Source organism: Paramormyrops kingsleyae, chromosome 1, assembly GCF_048594095.1.
Source record: "Paramormyrops kingsleyae isolate MSU_618 chromosome 1, PKINGS_0.4, whole genome shotgun sequence".
NCBI lineage: Eukaryota > Metazoa > Chordata > Actinopteri > Osteoglossiformes > Mormyridae > Paramormyrops > Paramormyrops kingsleyae.
In genome coordinates, this window is record NC_132797.1 from 64,550,513 (window position 1) to 64,575,730 (window position 25,218).

The 25,218-nt window shown below is 42.9% G+C and overlaps 1 protein-coding gene across 1 annotated transcript; it reads left to right on the top strand.

Annotated features, from left to right (window-relative positions):
- Nucleotides 1-101: 101 nt before the first annotated feature.
- Nucleotides 102-24,352, top strand: LOC111855404 (uncharacterized). The gene is made up of 6 exons (XM_023834379.2): nucleotides 102-343; nucleotides 8,301-8,597; nucleotides 20,903-21,154; nucleotides 21,298-21,396; nucleotides 22,012-22,053; nucleotides 22,524-24,352. The coding sequence occupies exons 1-6, from the start codon at nucleotides 271-273 to the stop codon at nucleotides 23,813-23,815; spliced, it is 2,055 nt and encodes a 684-aa protein (XP_023690147.2). The 5' UTR covers nucleotides 102-270; the 3' UTR covers nucleotides 23,816-24,352.
- The last annotated feature ends 866 nt before the right edge of the window (nucleotides 24,353-25,218 follow it).

Here is a 25,218-nt window from a genome sequence, read left to right on the forward strand (position 1 = left end):
CACGCCCACCTCTTTTTCACAATTTACTGGATATAATAATTGAATAACCAATGTGTGCATGTGATTTCACAAACACATAAGAATTTGTTAATGTGCAATTTAATTTGTTTTGTAATGTTTTAATAGAGTAAATTCAAAGATTATCTGTGAATGTCTGGCGAATATCGCATCCACTGCTGAAGAACAGTTGACAATCCCTCGCAAGCCACACCTCCGAATTCAGAATACCTTTCACTTTCATTTGGGAATCTGGGAATCATTTGAATCGTTATGGAAAATTCTAGGATACGTGAAAAAAAATACGTTTTTCTTATATTACTTATTTTATTGGATTCAGTATTTGGTAAGTGTGGCACCGTCTTAAATGTTTATATAATTTTATATGAATCTTCATAGTTTATTACTTCTAAATGATATCAGTCATTATTTTGGTCAGGTAGGCCTACACTGTTTTAAGGCATTCAGTAAAAATAAATCTACTAAATAGTCTAAAGGTACAGTATGCATCTATGTTTGCATCTATGTTTTTAATGTTTTCATTTGATGTATGTTATAAACGTATGCAAAAGGTTTTCGTGTTAGTTGAATGCTAAGCCTTATGCTGAGCCCTTTGTTTTACTTTTATGTGATAATGGTGCGTTCGATATTCCGAGGTGACATGATCAACAAACAAGAAACACGAACTAGTCAAACCACATTAAAAGCTCCGTAAAATATTTTAGTACATTCATAGCGATATTCTTTTTTCGAGAGGCAAACAAACTACGAACAAACAAAAGACACTAACGAGTGTGGTAAAAATCTGATATTGCATGCTAGGAAACTGTTTACGGTCATTGTGGTATTCTCTAAATCGAGCACGTGCAATTACATATATAACTATTAATACATTTAACAAAATAGACATTTTAAAATATAAAGTAGAATTACAGTTGACTGTAATCCGCCATGTTGAAATGACGTCACAGGGAAAACTTCGCCTGCGTTTATGGCAATCCGTTTTAACATTTAATCGCTTGACTGGAAATTGTTGGAGCACGGCGTCTCCACCGGGTCCGTGGATGAGAAGAGATTCACAGCTGACACGGGGAGAAGTTGCAAATCACCGGTTTATTGTCTGACAGATTGCAATCCGGGAGCGGCCGTCTGACATACATTCAGCATGTACAGGAGGAGGCTCTGCCATATGTATCAGTTGTATCCCTTTTAAAGCCCTTCGGGCATCCCCCCCCCCTTTCTCGGTACCTTCCGTGTACGTAACAACCACATGTGTGGTTCCAGCCGGGTCGTACTGTTCTTGGCCTTCTGGAAGGCTAAAAGATAAGTAGGGGCCGCTGATGTTCTCTGTCGCCCCCCCTATCTGTTCCGATAGGTAGCCTTGGCTTGCCGGCGCGCCAGTCAGTTCTTGTTTTGACTAATTACAGCCTTATAGAATCATTCCCTTTATTTTATTAATTATTCCCTCAATATGTATTGCAGATATATCTCTAATTCAATTCTTCCTAGTCAAAAATAGCATTTCAAATATCCACAATGGCATTCTTCGTATCCACAACTGTCATTTCAGATATCCACATCGTCATTCTTCCTTGGAGAAATCACGTCACTTTTGCCATTCATGTCTATTGGGCTTTAAATTTCAGATATCCACAATTATATTTCAGATATCCAGAATGTTCATCCTGGATATCTGCAATTGAATTCTTACTAGGAAAAACTCCCATTTCAGATACACTATTGGTCAAAAGTTTTAGAACACTCCAATTTTTCCCGTTTTTTTTTTTTTTTATTGAAAATTATGCAGTTTGATGTTTCATTGCACTCTGAAATGAACGCATAGTACAAATAAACAATTGGAGTAAAAAAAAAATCATGGAATGAATTTATAGACCAAAATGTATTCTAAACTTTTGACTTATTAAAGTAGACACCTTTGGCAGATATAACAGCTGAAAACACTCGTGGCATTCTTTCTACAATAGAAATCAAATATTCTTCGGAAAGTTCTTCCCATATCTGTTGTGGAAGTTCCCATAAACGTGTGGTACTTGTAGGTTGGTTTGCTTTCACTCTTCTGTCCAGTTATTCCCAAACCAGGTCGATGGGGTTTGTCTGGAGACTGTGCTGGCCACTCCATGTTTTCAAAGCTTACCATCTTGTTTTTTTTTCCTGAGGTAGTTCTGGCATAGTTTGGACTCATGTTTTGGGTCATTATCTTGCTATAGGATGAACCTCTGACCAACTAGGCACATACCAGAGGTTATTGCATAGCACTGCAGAATGCTGTGTTAGCCGTTTTGCTTCAGGGTGCCTCTCACTCTGTACAAGTCACCAACCCTGTATCCAGCTAAACAACCCCAGACCATCACACTTCCTCCTCCATGTTTGACAGTTAATGCCACACACTGTGGAACCATCCTTTCGCCTTACTCAACGGTGTACAAAGATCCTGCGTGATGAACCAAAGATTTCAAATTTGGATACATTAGTCCATAATACCTTCTTACAGTCTTCAGTAGTCCAATGGCGGTGTTTCATGGCCCAGGCAAGCCTCTTTGTCTTATTCTGACATCTTAGCAATGGCTTTCTTGCTGCAACTCGTCCTGTCAAACATGCAGCTCGAAGTCTTCTCTTCACAGTTGAAACTGAGACTTGCTTACTACGACCACTATTAAGCTGTGCTTGAAGCTGTGATCCTGTGAGCCGCCTATCACGCAAGCTGTTAACTCTCAGAAACTTGTCCTCTGATGCAGTTGTGGCTTTGGGTCTGCCAGACCTCTTCCTGTCAGAGTTTGCCCCAGTTTCTGAATGCCTTTTGATGGAGAAGGAAACTACTCACTGACACCATGACTTTCTTTGCAATTTCTCTGTAGGAAAGACCTACATTTTTAAGTGTTATGATGGTCGGTCTCTCTTTCATTGATAATTGCCTTTTTCTCACCATTTTTGTAGCAACACACTACTTTCTGCAGGTACAATACTGTTCAACTGATGCTCACGAGGGTATGATACCACAGTGTGTTCCTGATACCACAGTGTGTTCCTGATACCACAGTGTGTTCCTGATACCACAGTGTGTTCCAACACTGCTTTATGCAGAAAGAGGGGGTTGTAAAAGGGACGTAATTTCTCCTAGGAAGAATGACGATGTGGATATCTGAAATGTTCTTTTTGACTAGGAAGAATACAAATTTTGACTAGGAGAAAGACTATTGTGAATATCTAAAATGTAATTACGGATAGGAGTGTAACTTGATTAAATGTTAAAACGGCTTGCCATATGACGTCATTTCTACATGGTGGCTTACACAGTCAACAGTAATTTTATTTTATAAATATTTAAAAATGTTTATTCTGTTAAGTGCATTAATAGTCATAAATGTAATTGCATGTGTTCGATTTAGAGAATACCATATCATGACCGTAACAGTATCCTAGCATGCAATATCAGATTCATTGTTAGTGTATTTCGTTTGTTTGTAGTGTGTTTGCCTCTCGAAAAAAGAATATCGCTATGAATGTACTAAAATATTTTTAAAAGCTTTTAATATGGTTTGACTAGTTCGTTTCACTTGTTTGTATACCTCTCGAAAATATCTCACTCCAAATCTGCTAAGATACTGTATAAGCAACAACACAAAACAGCGTGTTCATAGAGGCAGCCATGTTTGTTCCGAGATGTGGTAGCTCGAGCGGGAGATTGTCAGACTTGATGTCACTCACCTCAGAATTTCCGAGTTCCGAGAGATAATCGAATGCACCATTCGAACACATGAGTCGGAACTCAGATGAAAACGTCACGAAACATCACGAAAGATATTCAATTCAATTCAATTTTATTTATATAGCGCATTATCACAACATTACATTGTCTCAATGCGCTTTACATTTCTGCCTCGTAAGAAGTTGAGTAAGCCAAAGGCAACGGTGGCAAGGAAAAACTCCCTAAGAGGAAGAAACCTTGGGAGGAACCAGACCCAAAGGGGGAGCCCATCCTCCAGGGGCCGGCAGATGAGTCAAACAACAAGATGAAATGACTAAGCTAATACAGACAAGATGAAATGACTAAGCTAATACAGGGGTTGAAATATATGTCTCAATGCAGCGGCCGACCGGTGCAGGCATGTGGTGCTTGATGCACGATGGCAGGATTAATAGACACACAGCCACAGGATGGATGGCGAGTCATCGTGTTGAAATCACTTCCCTTCGGAAACACGCCTCTTTTATCACGTTGATTTCGGACAGAATTTTCTTGTCCGAGTTTCCCCTGTGACGTCATTTCAACATGGCGGCTTACACACTCAACAGTAATTCCATTTTATAAATATTCAGTCTGGACTTGAACATTGAGAGTGAGCCTGAATCTCGCACATCCGCTGGAAGACTATTCCACAGCTGGGGAGCTCTATAAGATAAAGTCTTACAGCCTGCTGTGGATCTTTCTACCCTGGGTACTAATTGATGTCCTGCTCCTTGAGATTGATGCAAGTAAGGAGGGTTGTAAGAGGCTAGTAGATCTCTAAGGTATTCTGGTGCAAGGCCATTCAGTGCTTTATAAGTTAATAGCAGTATTTTGCAGTCAATCTGAGATTAAACTAGAAGTCAGTGAAGGGAGCATAGAACAGGGCTAATATAATCAAATTTTTGTGTTTGTAAGAACTCTGACTGCTGCATTTTGTACTAGCTGAAGCTTATGTAAGGATCTGGATGGGCAACCAGAAAGGGTATTAAAGTAGTCCAGTCTGAAAGTTATAAAGGCATGTATTAGTTTTTCTGCATCATGAGAGGAGAATATCTTCACTATCTTAGCTATGTTCCATAGAACGCAGTTCTAGTAATACTTCTTGTATGCACATCAAACATAAGTCTGAATCAACCAGGACACCAAGATCTCTGACCACTGTACTACACTGAGTAGGAAGACCACAGAGGTTGAGGTTGTCAAACTTATTTCAAGCAGCCTCGGGACCAACTAGCAGTATTTCTGTTTTCTCTGTGTTGAACATAATGATTTTTTTTGCCATCCAACACCAAATATCTAGTAGACAGTCTTCTAACAGAGGCAGCTGCATTACAATGAAATCCAACACCATGATTTCTAATAATGTTACCAAGTGGTAGCATATATATAAAGTGAACAGTAGCGGGCCTAGCACTGAGCCCTATGGGACACTATATTTGACTTTGGTGACCTTGGAAGATTCATTGTTCACGTGGACAAACTGATAACAATCAGTTAAATAAGAGTGAAACCAAGAGAGAGCTGTCTCCTTAATGCCAACCACAGATTCTGGCCGGTCCAAGAGAATATTATGATCCATATATGGTATCGAATGTAGCAGTTAGATCTAGTAATACAAACAAAGATACATAGCCATGGTCAGAAGCCATAAGCAAATCACTCATTACTCATTATTGATAAAAGCTCTTTCTGTGTTATGGTTGGTCTAAAGCTACAATGATATAATTCATTAGCATTATTTTTCTGTAGAAAAGAAGACAGCTGATGAACAACAACTTTTTCCAAGATCTTTGAAATGTAAGGAACATTTGAGATAGGTCTATACTTTCCTAAATCACTAGGTTCAAGATTTTGTTTCTTTAGGGAAGGTCATTTTAAAAGGTCTTGGAACATATCCAAGCCTAAGAGACGAGTTTAACAAGTTTAACAAGGTAGTGCTAATCAGTGGTGCAGTCTCATTGAGGAATTTTGTAGGAATTGGGTCTACAAGGCTAGTAGAAAATTTGCAGGAGGAAACCAAACTTAAACATTCTGATTGTTTTATAGGAAAGAAAGATTCAAAGGTGTCATCATCAGTACAAATAGGCCTAGTAGAAGGCTGGTAGCTATATGTAGCTGTAGATGTTTACTGGATGGTCTGTCTAATCTTAGTTATTTTACCATAAAAAATGTAATAAAGTCATCGCAAATTCAGTGTTAACCTAGGCACAGATTTGAACAGGAATTTAGGATTGTTTTTGTTCTCTTCTATTAATCAGGAGTGTTACAGACATCTAGCAGTCACTAGTGCTTGTCTATACTTAGAGAGTCTCTCTTTCCAGGCAGATCTGAAAACTTCTAGTTTAGTTGAGTGCCATTTGTGCTCTAGCTTGCGTGAAGCCTGTTTAAGTGATGAGTATGTTCAGAATACCAGGGGGCAGGTTTCTTATTGCTATGCTTTATTTTCTTAAATGGAGCTACAAGAGGTAGAGTGCTGTGAAGTGATTTCACCATGTTCACAGATACCTGTTCAAGTAAATTTTCGCACAAGGCTTCAGATATAAGTTTGAAGGACTGTGGAAGTTGGTTGAGAAACCTTGTTGTAGATAATGTGGCTCTGGAACGTCTGATACTGTACTATGGAGGGAGGCTATACTGTATTTCAAACATTAACAAGTAATGATCTGAGGGTCGAGGATTCTGAGGGATAATAGATACGTGTTCCACCAGGATACCATGGCTAAGAATCAAATCCAGGGTGTGGTTACAGGCATGAGTAGGCCGACTACATTCTGACATACATGTTGTACATGCCTCATCTGTGTGTGCTCGCTGTGCATGTTACAATACTAATGGTAATTTAATAAACATGAATGAATTGTGAAGTGGTTTTGCCTATTCTGGTGGTCTAGGATAGAGCCTGTGTGTGCTAGTGCTGCTGTGGTACGCTATTGAAACCTTAGACAGTGTAAAAATGACCTTTTTCTTTTGTTATAATTTGAACTACTGCCATAATTACATAGTGATGTTGAAGGAAAGCAATTGTTATTAATGTCTAGCTGAATATTCCATTCGGGGTTAGTGGAGATTGCTCAAAAGCAATCCGTAAAATTAACTTCTTGTTGTGAAAAGAAATGTTAACAGGAAATATATTTCCAAAAACTCTTATTAGCAACTTGCATAACTGGAACCTTTCTAAGTATTTAAGTTGCTAGCGTTGTTAGTAACTATGTTTTTGGGAAATGTTGTCTTAAGGAGTAATGCTATGCATGTGCAGAGGTGCAAGGTACAAATTGGACAGGTGATGCATGCTGAACTTTACAAATAAGGATGCCAGGCTACCTTTTTCCACTTGTAGCACTGGTATTCCTTGCTGAATTTTAGGAGCACCAGCACAAAATTTTGATGCACCATTTAAAATGACATGCAGTGCAACACATTCATAGTATTGGTAAATGTTCTTGAGGGGACTGTAAGACGGGAATCGGAACAAGAGTCAGTGGGTGTCACGGGTCCTGCAGGGTAGAAGGGTGACAGAGACTACAGGACAGGGATAAGAGGGCGCCGAGGGACTCGCTAGACTGGGACAAGAACGTGCCACCAGGGATGCTGAGCAGAAGAACACCATTGGGACTGCAGGGCTGGAACTTGAGGGAACTGGGGTTTCTTCTCCCTGGGCCACAGAAGGGGACAGGTCTGGGCTGACCTCTCCTGGCCAACCCCGGTCTGGGGAACAGGCCCACACTGTGATAAATAGGTCTTTCCATGTGGTCATTTTATATTACCTATTTATTCATTAAATTTACAGAAGATGTGCTATATCATGATATGTATCGTTATTGGGATATGAAATAACCTATATTGAGATTTTGGTCATATTGCACAGCCCGAGTATGTATACTTTGACTGAATATTTCCTTGTGCCTAATTTGTGTCTCCTAGCGTCTTAGTCCCTAGTTCTTCATAAATCGCTGTCTATCCTCTGTTCCCTTGTCAGGTATTGAATGTGTTTGCTGTAAGATGGTCCCTGTAAAAAATCTGTGTACTTACTTTTTGATTCCTTTAAGCCCTTTCTTAGTTCTAGAATCAGTGTGGTCTCTTTTGTTTCTAAGTAAGTTAAGTTTGCAATTAAGCTTGAAAGCCGTCTTGTGGACTGTCATCCATTTCTGAATGTTGCAGACAGCTGAAATAACCTATTTTCATAGCTGATAACAGGATTTTGCAACAAGAGTAGAATGGCTCGAACTCCAAACATAATCAGTGTGCATCATTGTCTGTGTACTGGACATCACAAATCTGTCATTAAAACTGTATAGCTCGCATCTGTTAAAAGATATTGAACCAGAAATCTGAATATTGAATATAAGGCTACCTTTACCGCAGGCTGTTTTGTCAGATTGCATTTTTTAGTAGAGGCTTTTTTCCAAATTAACTTACAAGTCAGCCAGTCACTACATAACAGGCATAATCATCATTCCCACAACCCAGATTATTATTACATTTAAGATATGATAATTTAAATAAATTATATTCAAGTATGAAATTGCATTTTCACCTTTCCTTTTATTGGTTTCAGGTGATACTCCAGTCATATATGGTGAACTTAACGGAAACATCACACTACGACCAGGTGTCACAGGAACTATAAAGGACATCCTCTGGAAACACAACGGTGACAAAGCAGCAGAGTATAATAGGCCAGATCCAGTCCAGTCATTCAGGGATTTCCAGCAGCGGGTCATCTTGAACACAAATACTGGTCACCTTACGATTGCAAACCTCAACTATAATGATAATGGTGAATACAAGGCTGAAAGTCAACTGGATGAAATACAACAGCTACAGTATTACATCGTTAATTTGACAGTCATTGGTAAGTATAAGTATCTCTTTATCGAGAGCATGTTGGTGCAAGAATAAAACGTGAAAATGTGAGTGGATAAGAGGGTAATGGTGAAACATTGCGCCTAAAATGATAGGCCGAGACCTGCTTCTGCCATGGCCACCTCAGTTTCCTGACCTGAATCCCATTAAAAACCTGTGGGCTGAGCTGAAGAGGAGAGTGCACAAGAGAGGGTGATCTGGAGTGATTCTGGGTGATCTGGAGAGATTCTGTAAAGGGGAATGGTCTCTGATGCCTTGCTCTGTATTCTCCAGCCTTATAAAATGTTATCGGAGAAGATTCAGTGCTGTTATTCTGGCAAAGGGAGGTTTTACAAAGTAAAAAATGCAGGGGTGCCAATAATTGTGGCACATGTTGAAAATATTTTCTTCTTTATAAAGGATTTGTTTTTCTTTGAATAAATTTATTTCCATGAAAGATTGGAAGGGGCCTCTGACTGTGATCAGGTGGTTGCTGGTTTGAATCCTGTCCAGAGCCAAATGTCTGTCAGGCCCTTAACCCCCAAAATGCTGGATAAATGGTTGACCTTGTGCTTCTATCGCAAGCTTTGCTCTCAACTATATATATATATATATATTTGTGTGTGTGTATTAGGCTTGTCACGATACTGAAATTTCAAATTTGATACCGATACTAAGGATGGTGCTCGATACTATTTTCGATACTTCAGGGGGAGAAAAAACAAACACAGGAACTTTTTTTTTTTTTAATAAAGTCAGAACACCACCAAAAAAAAAAATATATATAAACAATACAATGAAAAAATAAACCTAATAAATAGAAAAAAGGCCATTAACATTGTAAAATAAATAAAATATTTTTAACAGTGTAGACAGGGATCTGGTCCATACACACGTACTTGGCAACAGCCCTGTTGAGCTTTTGTGCCTTTGGTGACTTGGCACTGTATTTCCGCTGTTGTTCAAACAGTGCTGTTAGGGTGGGTTGTGTTTGTGGCTGTTTAGGCCACTTAAAATTAATAAATTGTTTTACATGGCCGCCCGCCTCAATTTTTTGGTGCCGCCGCGATTTTTTAAATATTTTATATTTTTCAAAAAATCCGTTTTTTTCACCTCAAAAACTGTCAGAGATCGTCAATGTGCCAAATCCTGATATCCTGTGCACTGTGAGCAAGTAGTCTCTTGTAGGGTGGTCCAATAATAGTGACCCTCATTGAGGTCAAACAACAGCACTTCTATTGTTTGAAACAATGGAAGTGCTGTTGTTTTGCTATTGTCAGGAGGACGCTTTTATTGGGCCATTCTGTGGCAAGACCATTAAACACTTAGACTAGGCATTTCTTTTGAAGGTTTCTCTTTTCTTGTAATTGTTTGAACTGTTGAGAGTTTAAAATGTTGAGATACTGACAAATTAAAGTTTAATTTTCTAGTTTTAGTTTGGGAGCAGAAATATAAAGTACAGATATTTTATGGGTTCCACTGAAATAAAGGTAGCTGATTACGAGAAAGATCTCGGTGTGTATGTTGATGCTTCTATGTCCCACTCTCGCCAGTGTGGGGAAGCAATAAAAAAGGCCAATAGAATGTTGGGTTATATCTCTAGGTGTGTGGAGTTTAAGTCAAGGGAGGTGATGTTACACTTATATAATTCCTTGGTAAGACCCCACCTAGAATACTGTGTGCAGGTTTGGTCACCATACCTCAAGAAGGACATTGCTGCTTTAGAAAAGGTGCAACGAAGAGCTACGAGAATGATTCCTGGTCTTAGAGGAATGTCTTATGAGGAGAGGTTAGCGGAACTGAATCTGTTTAGCCTTGAGCAAAGGAGACTAAGGGGGGATATGATTCAGGTCTATAAGATTCTAACGGGTCTGGATGCTGTTCAGCCAAATGACTATTTCAATATTAGTCTAAATACTAGAACTCGTGGCCATAAGTGGAAATTAGTGGGAGAACATTTTAAAACAAATTTGAGGAAGCACTTCTTTACACAGCGTGTAGTTAGAGTATGGAATAGTCTTCCTGCTAGTGTAGTGGAAGCTAAAACCCTGGGTTCATTTAAATCAGAGCTAGATAAGATTTTAACAACTCTGAGCTATTAGTTAAGTTCTCCCCAAACGAGCTTGATGGGCCGAATGGCCTCCTCTCGTTTGTAAATTTCTTATGTTCTTATGTTCTTATCTCTGTTGCCGATCGTCTTTTCGCAAAAAATATAAAATATAAAATATAAAATCCCCTACTCACCAATATTTTAGAAGTTTGAGTCATGTAAAACAATTTATTAATTTTAAGTGGCCTTAGGTCTGGCTGCTGGTGCCCTTCTCTCAACCTCAGCCTGGGACTATAAGACATACATAATGATTGTCAGATACGAACAAAAGAGTTTTATAGGTTTGGCACCATGGCCAAAAATAAATAAATAAATAAATAAATGAACGAATAAATGAAAAAAATAAAAATAAATATATATATATATGAACGAATGAATAAATAAATGAACGAATAAAGGAAAGAAATGTAATTTAATGTTTTTGAGCCAAACTAAAAAAAGTGATGTAAATGTTATCTACCGCGATATATATTTTTGCGAAAGCAGGGCCAGACAGTTTTTGGAGCAATTTGGGGTTAAGGGCTTTGCTCAAGGGCCAGTGGCCTGTACTACGAAGGGGGTTTAACCAAATCAGACTTAACCCCGAGGTAATTTGCTAACGCAAGGTTGACAAAATCAGGTTGACTCCATCGGGGCTAATCAGTACTACGACGCCAGTTAAGAAGTTGATTTGTTAAAACGGTGTTAACTGCATTGGAGTTTGTGCGCCTTCACATATATAGAGCACGTTCGGCAGCGCAAGGCACCGCTTGACTCATAGCGCGATCTCCATGTTTCACGGAGGAAGACTGCAAGCTAATTATGCAGGGTTATGAGGAGTTTAAATCAACGCTGTAAAGAAAGTCCAATACCACTGCAGCCAACAAAAGCAGGCAGGCTTGTTGGCAACGTATTGACAACGGAGAAAATGCATACGTACATTTTCACGGTCATAAAACGTGGTCTAAAATATCTCACGACCGAGTATTAGACTATGAAGTACGTGTTTTCTGAAAAGAACTGAAATACTGTTAATAATTACAGAGGCTAATACATGCGACACAATTCAGAAGTTACCTTTTATATGCTGCTAAGTAATGTAATGCTCAGTGAAGTTCCATTACTGTAATGTTACTCATAATGTAAATCTAATGTTAACAATAACTGATCCGATTTCAAATGCAATAGTAAAGCGTACGTGGCAGCAAGTCAAGATGAAATATAAAACATCATGTCAAATGGTAGGGCTGTGTATTTATATTTCTACTCATTATGAAAGATTTGTTGTGTCTATAGCCTCCACTTAATAGCGTGTTTCTATGTTTTACAGCTAATAATAAAAAGGTGTCTGTTCATATGACACTTAATAGAAGGTGAGCCACTGTTTAACAAACAATTAAATGATTTACAACAGGACAAAGCAGAAGCAAATGTGTAGTGAGAAAACGACTAGGAACCTGTCACCGCGGTTGTTAGCCTCATATTCCATATTCAGTTTTCTGGCTTTAATATCTTCACGGAAGTAAGGTGGGCGTTTCTATAATGACAGAATTGTGATGTCCAGTACCCAGACATCGATGCACACCGATTATTTTTCCGCTTCAAAACATTTTGTGATTTGTGCCAAATCATGTTAATAGCTAATATAATAGGTCCTTTCAGCTGTAATGACATGGTGGTTTAGTATTTTGGGCTCATGGCGATTGTTGCACACCTCTTTGTTTCCCAGATTGCTTTACATGCGAATTTTAATTATATTTTCAATTTTGAATGTTCGAATGTATCCGTATACTGTGCAGTCGACAATACATGAATGGATTAATAACTTTAAAACTAGACAAGACAGGCACATCTATAGTGAAGTGTGCTTTGATCAGTGGACAACAGGGAACAATGCACACCCCTTGGGTTTTCAGAATAACTTTCTCTGTAACAGTTATTAATTAATACATTGTATGCATATTATATGCCATTGCTCCATTTCATACATATTAACAGAGAGAGCCCCTCGACACAATTCGCGCGCCAATGTCATACGGATCATCCAGGTACGCTGGCATTGTCTTCGGAGAAATTGTAGTTGGAGGGGCGGTGCTCATATAGGGCTGGCTTATGCAGAAAACTCGACTTAACCAATAACAAAAACTGCTCGGAGCAGTTTTGAGACTTAGCGTACAGTAAATTGCCATGGCAACATGCCTCGACTATAACTTACCCACCTTTCGTAGTACGGGTTAATCGCGAAGTTACACCACTCGTCATCAAGTTACTCGCAAAGTTACCCCGATAAGCCAGTAAACCCGCTTCGTAGTACAGGCCACAGGATTTGAACTGGCTTGTGAGGGAAAGATTGCTGGTTCAAATTCTATGGTTGGCAGAGTGGATGCAGCCGCTGGGCTCCTGAGCGAGGCCCTTGACCGAGGCCCTTGACCGACAATTGCTCCAAGGCCTCACTGACCCTGTTTTCTCAACTGTATATTAGGGCTGGGCGATATGACTGAAAACTGTATCACGATATGAGTATTTCATATCGGTCGATATCGATAATTATTGACATTTTTTATGACCCATTTAAAATAAAGACCAGGAGAAAAATATATTACATTTAAACATTTTTATTTTAAACATGTCAACAACCATGGAAAATAAAGTGTTTTTAAAATATGTGCAGTGTTTTGTAAACATAAATAAAACTGACGTAGACTGAGATACAGTACATCTGTAATATAAAAAAACAAACCTGATACAGTACAGTAACATTGTTTGAAATATAAAACCTGCAGAAATATGAAAAAGTAACTCTTCAAGTTATTCTTACTCTAATCATACTTGAAGTTGAACTATTCAAGTATATTTTCAGTCCAGGTTTTGTGCTAGGAAAAGACACACATGCAAACACTAACGAGGAAGACGCGATACGTAGGGAGCCGGAACCCGGAAGTGCGCCGTAAACACAGAGAGGAAAGAGAGAAGGGGAAACAAAAGACACGGCAGACTCGAAATGAAACACGGGATACGCGAAAAACCGGACAACATGACACATACAAACCGAAAGGATACAGACCTATAACTTAATATTCAGGAGACGGGGGGCGAGCGGCGTTAGGGAAGGGCGAGGCGACCGTCACAGTGATTCACAAAAAACCGGCAGAACTTCCATAAAGCAGTTGTTTTGCTGTGCTACGACCATTTATGACAGCTGCGTTTCCGGTGTTCCGGGCAATTCAGTTTCCCTATGTTTCCCCTGTCGCGCGCTGATTTGTACACGGTTTCGCTGTTGTTTTCATGTCTTTTTACGAAGCTCTTGAGGTAAACAAGCCACATATTTTAAAACATCACGTTTTTTGTTTTTACTGATAATAAATGAAAGTATTTAATTCGCTGGATAGAGATATTTCTTGATGAAAACGGTATAGTATTTCTTATAAGACTATATTATGCGTGACGAACTACTGTATTCGCATGTAATACTGTACCTGAGTGATTTTCAGACACCCCACATACATATTTGCCTAAATATTAGGAGAAACATTATTTCCTGACATCCAGGATATTGTTAAAACAGGTATACAGCAACTCTGGGCCTCGGTACTAATAACAATACAGTATTCACATGTAATAATGTACTTGAGTGATTTTCAGACATTTCACATACCTCTTTGATTTAATATTAGGGGAAACATTATTTCCCGATAGACAGGGGAAACATAGGGAAACTGAATTGCCCGGAACACCTGTTCGGATCCAAACTAGCTTCGCAACCTCTGTTTTCTTCCGACGAAGAATAAAAAATATCGAACGTTTTATCGAACACATTTTTTATTGATATCGATCACGTGTCTATCGCGATACATATCGTAATCGTTTTATCGCCCAGCCCTACTGTATATATACTGTATGACCAAAAGTATGTGGAATTCCATAATTAACATTGACATTGTTGCTTTATACCTCAAAGATCATGGGTTCAAGGTTGGATAGTGTATTGGATAGTACATAATAAACAATATGTTACAGACAGGCATGGTGAAGGATGGACGATCCATGTTGTGACTCACAAAGAGCGACTTTTTTTAACCTAAACTCTCTCACAGTTACATTGGTTACCAGTTCTGTCCCATATAAATTAAAAATCCTTTTACTCACCATCAGATCACTGCATGGCCTTGCTCCCCCTTACCCCAGTGATCTTTTGATCCCTTACCCCCCCCCCCCCACTCTCTTCGGTAATCTACCTGTCAGCTGGCTAGTCGTTTCACTGCCAGCACCAACAACATTAGATAGGACTATATTTGTTATGGACTAAATTTTCTGACGTTATGGAAACTGTCACGCCCAGCTCCGTACGATCCTCGTGTGTGCCACGGCCCCTCGTTACCTAGTGTTAACTCCTGATTGTCATCACCTGTTAACTATTCCTTTTGCCTTGTCTTGTGTATTTAGTCCGAGTCTCAGTCAGTCTTCCACAGATTAGTCATTGTATTGTCTGTGATGTCGTGTTCTGTGTGGTGCTCGTCGCCACACTGCCTTAAATAAACCCCCTTAACCTGTAAGCTTGGCTCCACTCGCCTGCTTCCCGGCTCACCTGCTTGCCTGATCGTGACAGAATGACTAATCTCCCGGACAACTCACCGCTCCTGGACGAGGATCCTTGGCTCGTCCAGCTGCTCGAGGTGAGATATTGGCGAGAGCAGCCCGAGGTCCAAGTGGACCCCGACTTATCTGCCCTCGCCGAACAGAGTTGGAACCTCTTACAAGAGGTTACCCCGCGCACAGAGGCGCACGCAATAGCAGAGGTGCGCGCTCTGATGAAGCAGCTCATCACCAGGATAAGAGAGAAGCGGCTCCAGCCTTCAGCCGTCCTAACGGAGACTCCGCCTACCTGTCCCGGTCTGAGACGGAAGAAAAGGCGTAGGAGAAAAGAAGACGCCGCCCCCACGATCTTCGTGGGGGCCTGCAGTCTCCCTGCGGAATGTCAGGAGGGACCCCTCCTGATACTACAGCTGCCTTTGGAGGCGTATAGTTTCCGGGCAGCACGCCTGGGCCACGGAGGAATACGCGCCGTGAGAGATGCTATTCCCCGGGTCCCTAAAGCCCTTAAAGGGGCAGTCCCAGGCTTACCTGCTCTGGATCTGCCTGCTCCGGACCTGCCAGCAGCACCGGCTGCTGCTGACGCCGCACTGCCCGCAGCACCGCCTGCTGCTGCCGCTGCCACCTGTCCAGCCTGACCCGCCCGACCTGCCTGCGGTCTCTGCAGCTGCTGCTGCTCTGCCTGCGGTCCCTGCAGCTGCCACCGCGGCCCTGCCTGAGGCCGCCGCTCTGCCCGCAGCACTGCCTGCTGCAGCTGCCGCCGCCGCTCTGCCCGAGGTGCCCGCCGAGGCGCCCCCTGCTGGCCGCACGCCCGAGGTGCCCGCCAAGGCGCCCCCTGTTGGCCGCACGCCCGAGGCGCCCGCCGAGGCGCCCCCTGCTGGCCGCACGTCCGAGGCGCCCCCTGCGGGCCGCACACCCGCGGCCCTGCCTGAGCCCGGCTCTCCTGTCCTGCCCGTCCAGCCCGGCTCTCCTGTCCTCCTCGTCCAGCCTGGCTCTTCTGTCCTGCCCGTCCAGTCTGGCTCTTCTGTCCTGCCCGTCCAGCCCGGCTCTCCTGTCCTGCTCGTCCAGCCTGGCTCGCCCATCCTGACTGCCTCTCCGGATGCCACGCCCGCGTCTCCGGATGTGCCGCCTGCGGCCACGCCCGCGGCTCCAGCTGCCACGCCCGCAGCCCCTGCTGCAGCTGCTGTCGCCACTCTGCCCGAGGCAGACTCACGGCCGGGGTGCCCCCTGCTGACCGCACGTCAGTCCAGCCCGTCCTGCCCTGCTCGTCTGTCCTGCCCTGCTCGTCTGTCCTGCCCTGCTCGTCTGTCCTGTCCTGCTCGTCCGTGAATGAGGTGGCACCACCGGCAGTCACCCCACCCACATCCTCACTGGCCACCTCCCTGCATCTCTCTCCCTTACCCCACCGCGAACAATGCCTTGTAGGCGCCCTGCCCCCTGGCTCGCCCGTTCGGCCCCTGGCTGTGGCTCGGTGATGCCTGCGGGTCCTGCGCCGTCGAATCGACGGTCGCCTCCGGGTCCTCCCCCGGTTCCTCGGTTCCGGTCCTCGACCTCACCTCCGGCTCCGTGTCGGCCGCATCCGGGCCCCCCTACTTCCGCCGGTGTTCCCTCCTGCTCCCTCCGTGTCCCCTCCGTCTCTCCCTCGTCCCGTTCCCTTGGCCCCTGTGTGGTTCCCTCCTGCTCCCTTTTCCCTTCCACCTGCGGCCCCTCCGCCGCTGCCTGTTGCCCGCCTGGGCTCCCTCGGGCTCCCTTTTGAAGGTGGGTGATGATGGCATGTCCAAGTGTGAATAGCTATGCAGTGTTTGTATATTGATTCAATCATTGATGGGATTCAGTATAATCACAAGAGCAATAATATCAACTTGCACTCTCTTTATATGCATTTTTCAATGTCACTTTTTTTATACATGCCTATAATCTCTTGTATTGGCAGTTTTATTATTGTTAATGATATATAATAGTATTGGATATCACTTGTGATATGGGATTATTTTGCATTGCCTTTGATCCAGTATTTTGGTATAAATTTTAATGCAAAGTTATTTTGTATTACTTGTAATAAAGCGTTTTAGAAGCGAACCTAAGTGTGCCTGTTTGTTCCTTCGAGAGCCCTATATCCCCCTCACATCATCTTAAAACATCGTGGTTATGTTACTGCCCCTGTGCCACGTGACATCACCAGCATACCAAAACACAACGCAGAGTGCCACAACGGGAGGGTAACAGGCCTGTCCTGCCCCGTTTGCTGGAGTTATTGAGTGGGAAGCAGCACACACCCATAACATTAACATGTATTTATTAGTACATCCCCTATGTCTTTATTATTAAGAATTGTGGCCAATAATTTTTGACCAATAATTTTATATTGATTCCCCCTCTCTAAACTGTTTCTTAAGCCTATTCTCTCATCTCCAGCTCTCCACTGCAGTGAGTGGCCAATTCTACTCTTCAAGTCTCTCAGCCGAATCTTGCACAAGTTAGAGGCGTGTCTGGATATGGTTTGCATCACATTGAATCATGTCGAATCACACTGCAATAGGAGTGAACACTATCTTTTTTGCAATAGTAGTTGCTTGATATGTACCTTTAATATATCAGATTCTTTCATGCCCCGCTCGTCCGCTCCTTCCGTGTGCCATGCCCTCTTGTTAACCCCGTGTGGATTCCCCGTGTTTACCAGCTGTTTCTGATTGTTGTCATTAGTCCAATGTATTTAGTCCGCGTTTCAGTTTGTTTCCGTAGTCCGGTCATTGTATTGTCAACCTGCGTTGCTCCCTGTTTGTTCTGTGTTTACTTCAATTAAACCCCGCATTTATCCTGTTTCCTGGCGTCCTGCTTCCCTTACTGCACTCCGTGCACCGTGAGACGTGACAGAATGACCGGACTCATCGAAAAGACGCCTGCCCTGAATGAGGAGCAATTCCTCGGTCTAGCTAATGAGGCGTTGCATTGGCTCAAGCCAATGCTTTCCAGACGAGGGACATTCTTGAGGAGACATCCCTGCCCGGAGACGCGCACCTCGTGGGGGAGGTGTGCGAAAATCTGCGGTGGCTGAGACGCGGAGTGGTGGAGGTTAAAATGAAGAACATGGCCATAGCCTGTGGCTTGCCTTTTGGTCAGCTGTCCGAGCTACCTGAGGTGCCCCAGACACTGCCACCCGCTGCAAGAAGGAGAAAAAAGAAGAAAAACCGGAGACATGAGGACACACAGGAGGTACTCCTAGGGGCCGTCTCTGTCTCTGCTGCCCGCCCTGCTGCGTGTTGGGAGGAATCCCTCCCGGTGCTTAATCCGGCGGTATTCCCTCCGGACGTCGCCGCCACCGCCGCTTCACAGCAGCCATCTGTTGCTTTGCTACCGGGATCAGCAGGTGCCCCTTCTTAGGGACCAGGTCAGTTTGGGATGCCAGCCCGCGGGTCCCCTGGTTCCTGAAACGAGCAGAGCCCGCTACCAAGGCACAGATCCTGGCCGCACCCCCGTGGTTCCAGTGCCGGCGGTGCCTGTAGCATGCCCTGTGGTTCCTGCTTTGCCCCCCATGGTTCGATACCTTGCCCCCTGTGGTTCCTGCTTTGCCCCCCGTGGTTCCCACTTCGCCCCCCTCGAGGTTCCTGCTCAGCCCCCCGTGGTTCTGGTAAACACAACCCCCTTGAACTCCCCTGATCCACCGGACCCTGCTCCCGTGTCCCTGACCTCCGTCCCTGAGGAAGTCCCCAATAGACGGACCATCGCTCCTCCTCCCTTGGTGGACGTAGAGGAGGAGCTCGAATGGGACCACTCGGGGATTACCTTGACTTCCCCCATGACCCCCTCAGGGGGGTCACCCCAACTATCACCCCAGCATGGTCGATCCCAACTGGGTCCAGCTTCAGCTTGGCGGTTGCCTGCAGTTCCCCTGGCTTCGGCTCGGGGGTCGCCCTCAGTTTCGCCTCCGACGCCTCATCGGTCGACTGCTGGCCCCCCGTCGTCGACTCATCGGTCACCTGCGCCTTGGCCGGCTGTGGCTGCGCCTTCACCTGTCCTGCCGCTGCTGTTCCCTCCTCACCTCCTCTGTTGACCCTTTCCCCTTCCTCCTCGCCTCCTTCATTGGTCCCTCCACCTGACGTTCCTTCGTACTCCTCCCTCACTCTTGCCGAGGGTCCTGCCTGCTCCGGCCTCGCGGTCACCTGCTGCCCCTGCAGCTTCCGCTTCTTGCTTGCCGGGGTTCCCTTCGGCTCCCGGTGTCCCCCCCCACCCTTTGCCTCCGTGCCTCCTGCCTTTGTGCCCCCTATGTTTCCTGCTGGTCCCTTTGTGCCTCTTGTTGGTGTGCACCCTAGTGTTCCTCCATTGTCCCCTTTCGTGTTCCCGGGTCCTGTGTTTCCGTCGTTGGTGCCCCTATGTGTGTCTCTGCGTTCCCTGTGGTTTGTCGTCTGTTGTCCAGGTTGGTCTCCTTGTATTTGTTCTGTGTGTCCGTGCTGTTCCTTGTGCCCTGTTGATGTTGTTGATTTTGTGTCCCCGTCACTTCTCTCCCCTTAGGAGCGCCTAGAGTGCACACCTTTGGGTGGGCATTCTGTCATGCCCTGCTTGTCCGCTCCTTCTGTGTGCTACGCCCCCTCGTTAACCCTTGTGGATTCCCCATGTTTACCAGCTATTTCTGATTGTTGTCATTAGTCCAATGCATTTAGTCCGCGTTTCAGTTTGTTTCCCTAGTCCGGTCATTGTATTGTCAACCTAGGTTACTGCCTGTTCGTTCTGTGTTTACTTCAGTTAAACCCCGCATTTATCCCATTTCCTGGCATCCTGCCTCCCTTACTGTGCTCCGTGCGCCGTGAGACGTAACAGATTGTTGGCAACACATCGCCTCAATGATGGAGATGCACATCCCTATTATACGGTAGAAAGAATGCATTACAGTATACAATATATTGTTCAATTTTAGTTTTATGGTAGACAATTGAAACTTCTAATTTCTGAACATCGTCATTTGCAGTAATTCCCCCTTTAGACTTCCTCATGTTCCTTTTCATCCACCTGTTACCAGAGCTTCTATAGTTCACCTTTCCTTTCTGCCATGCTGTAGAACAGGGGTGGGGAACCTGATCCATGGAGGGCTGGTGTGGGTTGGCTGATTGAGAGGCCATCCCAAAAACCCGCACCCATACCGCCCTCATGGAACAGGTTCCCCTGCTGTAGAACATGGTAGAGCTCAAATGTGGCTCTCTTTTCAAGCTGATATTGTGATCAAACATTTCTAGGTACAATTTATGTTTGTACCTCATAGAGTGTGTGTTGTTATTGCTAATTGAAGATTGCCATTTTGAACAGTATTGATGTGTAAAAAAATGCCAGAGTCTAATGAAGTATGCAGTGTTATGCAAAAATTGAATTAAATATGCAATGTTAAAACAACAGAAATTTGAGGGAATTGTCTTTGGAACAATTTGTGCACAGAATCAGATTCATCATGCAAAGGACTAAAACTCTACTAATGGTATATTTTTTGTAAATGCCTTTGTAATTGGTTAAATAATTTTCAAGAAACACACCAAGAACTGAATTCCACAAAGTAAAACATGCTGAGATAATATATTCTTGCATCTGTGCAATTTCAAATGCCTATTCCTTCACAAGCTCAATGAATAATGGAGTTGTCTGACTTTCAGAGCCCATCACAATGCCCACAGTGCGATGTACGAAGAACGAGACCACAGCAAGACTTCTCTGCAGTGCAGAAGGTCCAGACCTCCAGTACAGATGGGAGGGGGGTAGCATCTCAAAGCTCACTTGGTCTCCTGAGCCGACAGAGCTAGTCATCATGGAGGAGGATGATCCTGACGGGGTCTACAATTGTGTTGTGAGGAGTAAAGCTAGCAGCCGGAGCAGCGAAGCCTATAAAGCTGCAGAATGCTTTGCGGGTGAGTTAGGTGTCTGGATGTGCAGGGACAGCCCCCACAAATTGCTGGGGGCTGATTCAACGTGACAGGGCGCTTCGGCTTACACAGCCTTTTATTTTTCTATATAAGGAAACTTATGCTCTTTTTTATTTGTTCTCCTTAAGGCTCATCTGTTTCCCCCGGTATCATAATTGCCAGCATCTTGGTTCCAGTTGTTTTATTGGTCATTGCAATTTGTTTCATATATCGTCGACATAAACAAGGTAAAGTAACGGTCTCGCAACTGCATTAGCATATTAGCGGACAGCTAGTGCTAATGTTTAAGTGTAAAACATAGTCAAGTGCTGTAAGTTCATTTTAGAGCTTGAGTTTGAGATGTTGAGTCTTTAGTGAAATTGAAGCTGACTGAATTGCCCAAACTAACAAGACAAGACTGTATAAGAAACCAACTGGGTGCAAGTAGTCTTTGGACTGTGTATCAAAATCTATTGGTCAGCTCCCTCACAAAAGACTCAAGCCCCCAGAGTGCTCTCTCAGGGCACCTCATACATAAGAACTCAAACCACTTGATCATATTTAAATACATCCCCATTCACAAACAACTGAAGGAGACCTATGAGATTCAAACACTATTATTACATCCCTAATGCTACATGCACACAGGACATTCTGGATTGCAGAGATTGAAGGTTTAAGGATTCTCTTGTGATTGTCTTTTAATATATATTATTTAAATCATAAAGACATATGATAGACAGCATCTGCAAATATCATATGCATGCAGTGGCCACAGAAATGCCTTTTATGTTGGAAGTGTTGTAAAAGTGTGTATCAGCTTGAACATTTGGTAAAAATTTTCTTTGTCTTTGTTACATCAGGTACAAATAGAAAATACCAGGAAGTAGACCAGCAGAATATAGGTAATGATTTGATTTTTTTTTATCCTTCTGCTTTGCTGTGATTATGATAATTGTAGCTATGTATCCGTCACGGGGCAGATGTGGACACACAGTACCAATATAGGTTTTGACAAACCAGCTCATTCAAGGGTTTTAATTTTTAAATTATTATGAAGACCTAAAAAATATTTAAAGTAACATATATGGATTTATGCAGTCAACAAAAAAGTTGTTTAATAAAAACGACCCTACATTTTATAAATATCCTACTTTTGCCTTAATGGGACAATCTTGGCATTCAGCTTCATAAAGTAGCCAAATAACTATATTATTGGGACCCACCCTACTTTGTTGCAACAAACCTTTTAGCCACAACTGGCTAAAAGCATTAACTAGGAAAGGGGAATTATACAAACATTTGAAGAGACACACAATAATTATGATGATATAATGATCGTTGTTACATTTTCTAATTGATTATTTCCTAACAGATATTGAAAGTATTGGAAATACGAACATTCAAGATCCAAAATCCTCTGGCATCTATACTCCCAAAACAAGCTGTAAGACTGAAGAGGGAACAAATACAGAAACAGGAGAGAGAAAGGCAATTTCAGGAAGTAATATGAATGAAATGGGCCTGAAAGATAAAGAGAAACAAACACATGAGACAGAGAGAGCTTCCAACCAGGAAGGGAAAGGAAATGTAAAATATAAGAATCCATGTGAGGCAAAAGATGATAAGAAACCAAATCAGACAGATGAAGAGAAAGAAGATTTACAGCAAAATGGAACAACACGAAGAGATGTGAAACAGGAAGAGAAGAATCCCCTAGTGGTAAATAAAGTTAAGAATGAAGTAAAGAAAATTAATCTGCAAGTGGAACATAAAGATCAGAAAGAGGAAGAGAAGAAAATAGAATCTCAAAAGGAAAACAAAGATCGTAAAGAAGAGACTAAAACAGATCCCCCAGCTGAAGATAAAGATCAGAAAGAGGAAGAGAAGAAAATTGATTCCCCAGCTGAAGGTAAAGATCAGAAAGAGGAAGAGAAGAAAATTGATCCCCCAGCTGAAGATGAAGATCAGAAAGAGGAAGAGAAGAAAATTGATCCCCCAGCTGAAGGTAAAGATCAGAAAGAGGAAGAGAAGAAAATAGAACCCCAAAAGGAAAACAAAGATCGTAAAGTTGAGAAGAAAACAGATCCCCCAGCTGAAGATAAAGATCAGAAAGAGGAAGAGAAGAAAATTGATCCCCCAGCTGAAGGTAAAGATCAGAAAGAGGAAGAGAAGAAAATAGAACCCCAAAAGGAAAACAAAGATCGTAAACTTGAGAAGAAAACAGATCCCCCAGCTGAAGATAAAAATCAGAACGAGAAAGAGAAAATAGAACCCCAAAATGAAGGTAAAGATCAGAAAGAGGAAGAGAAGAGAATGCATCCACAAGTGGAAAATAAAGATCAGAAAGAGAAAGAGAAAATAGAACCCCAAAATGAAGGGAAAGATCAGAAAGAGGAAGAGAAGAGAATGCATCCACAAGTGGAAAATAAAGATCAGAAAGAGGAAGAGAAGAAAATAGAACCCCAAAATGAAGATAAAGATCAGAAAGAGAAGAAAATAGATCCCCGAGAAGAAAACAAAGATCAGAAAGAAGAAGAGAAGAAAATGGACCCACAAGAGGAAAACAAAGATCAGAAAGAGGAAGAGAAGAAAACAGATCCCCAAGTGGGAAATAACGATCAGAAGGGGGAAGAGAAGCAAGGAGAAATATACAAAGACTCATAAAACAGGAAGATATTGTGAAGCAGGAAGAAATTCAGGGAGATATTATACATAAAACTTTAAGTGCAATTGCAACTGAAGATCGATTTTTACCTGTTTTGGAAACTTGTCTAGCACAATCTGCCATCTGCTAGGTATTTACAGAAGTGAGAATGAAGATGGACATTGAGGGTGTTGAAGTTTCCACCCATTTAGGGGGAGACGTGATTATTGGGGGCGGCGGGGGGTTGTATTGGCTGGTTCTATTTATTGGGAGAGTTAAGAACCCTCCATCTCTGCTAGGTAACACTAAGATACTTATTTACTAGAGTATAAAACAAGAATATGTATCAGTTCAACTAAATAATCATGGTAATATATAGGGTTTTTTATGTGTAATTATTTGTGAATTGTGAAGCTTGCATATAGCCACTTTTACTGAATGTGATATTGGGTGCTATTTTCCACAATAGCGGCGTCGTTTCTGAGATTTGTTGTTACTGCTCGATGCACTGACAAACACACCACTGTACCTTTCAATAAATATGTCAGTGTGTCTCACTGGTCCACTGTTTATTCTGTGCTGGAATTGCCTGGTATAACCTAGCTCAACTCTCTGCTGTGTGAGGCAGACAGTGGTGTAAACCTTAACAAATGAGCTTTATCTTTGTTGGCTCCTTCCCAGCCTCCTTGTGGAAAAGACACTGTCGATAACAGGCACATCAATCCCATGCATTTCAATTGTGAAATACACTCACCTAAAGGATTATTAGGAACACCATACTAATACGGTGTTTGACCCCCTTTCGCCTTCAGAACTGCCTTAATTCTACGTGGCATTGATTCAACAAGGTGCTGAAAGCATTCTTTAGAAATGTTGGCCCATATTGATAGGATAGCATCTTGCAGTTGATGGAGATTTGTGGGATGCACATCCAGGGCACGAAGCTCCCGTTCCACCACATCCCAAAGATGCTCTATTGGGTTGAGATCTGGTGACTGTGGGGGCCATTTTAGTACAGTGAACTCATTGTCATGTTCAAGAAACCAATTTGAAATGATTCGAGCTTTGTGACATGGTGCATTATCCTGCTGGAAGTAGCCATCAGAGGATGGGTACATGGTGGTCATAAAGGGATGGACATGGTCAGAAACAATGCTCAGGTAGGCCGTGGCATTTAAACGATGCCCAATTGGCACTAAGGGGCCTAAAGTGTGCCAAGAAAACATCCCCCACACCATTACACCACCACCACCACCAGCCTGCACAGTGGTAACAAGGCATGATGGATCCATGTTCTCATTCTGTTTACGCCAAATTCTGACTCTACCATTTGAATGTAGTGGAGTTGAGTGGTCCCCGGTGGGGTCTTCTGCTGTTGTAGCCCATCCGCCTCAAGGTTGTGCGTGTTGTGGCTTCACAAATG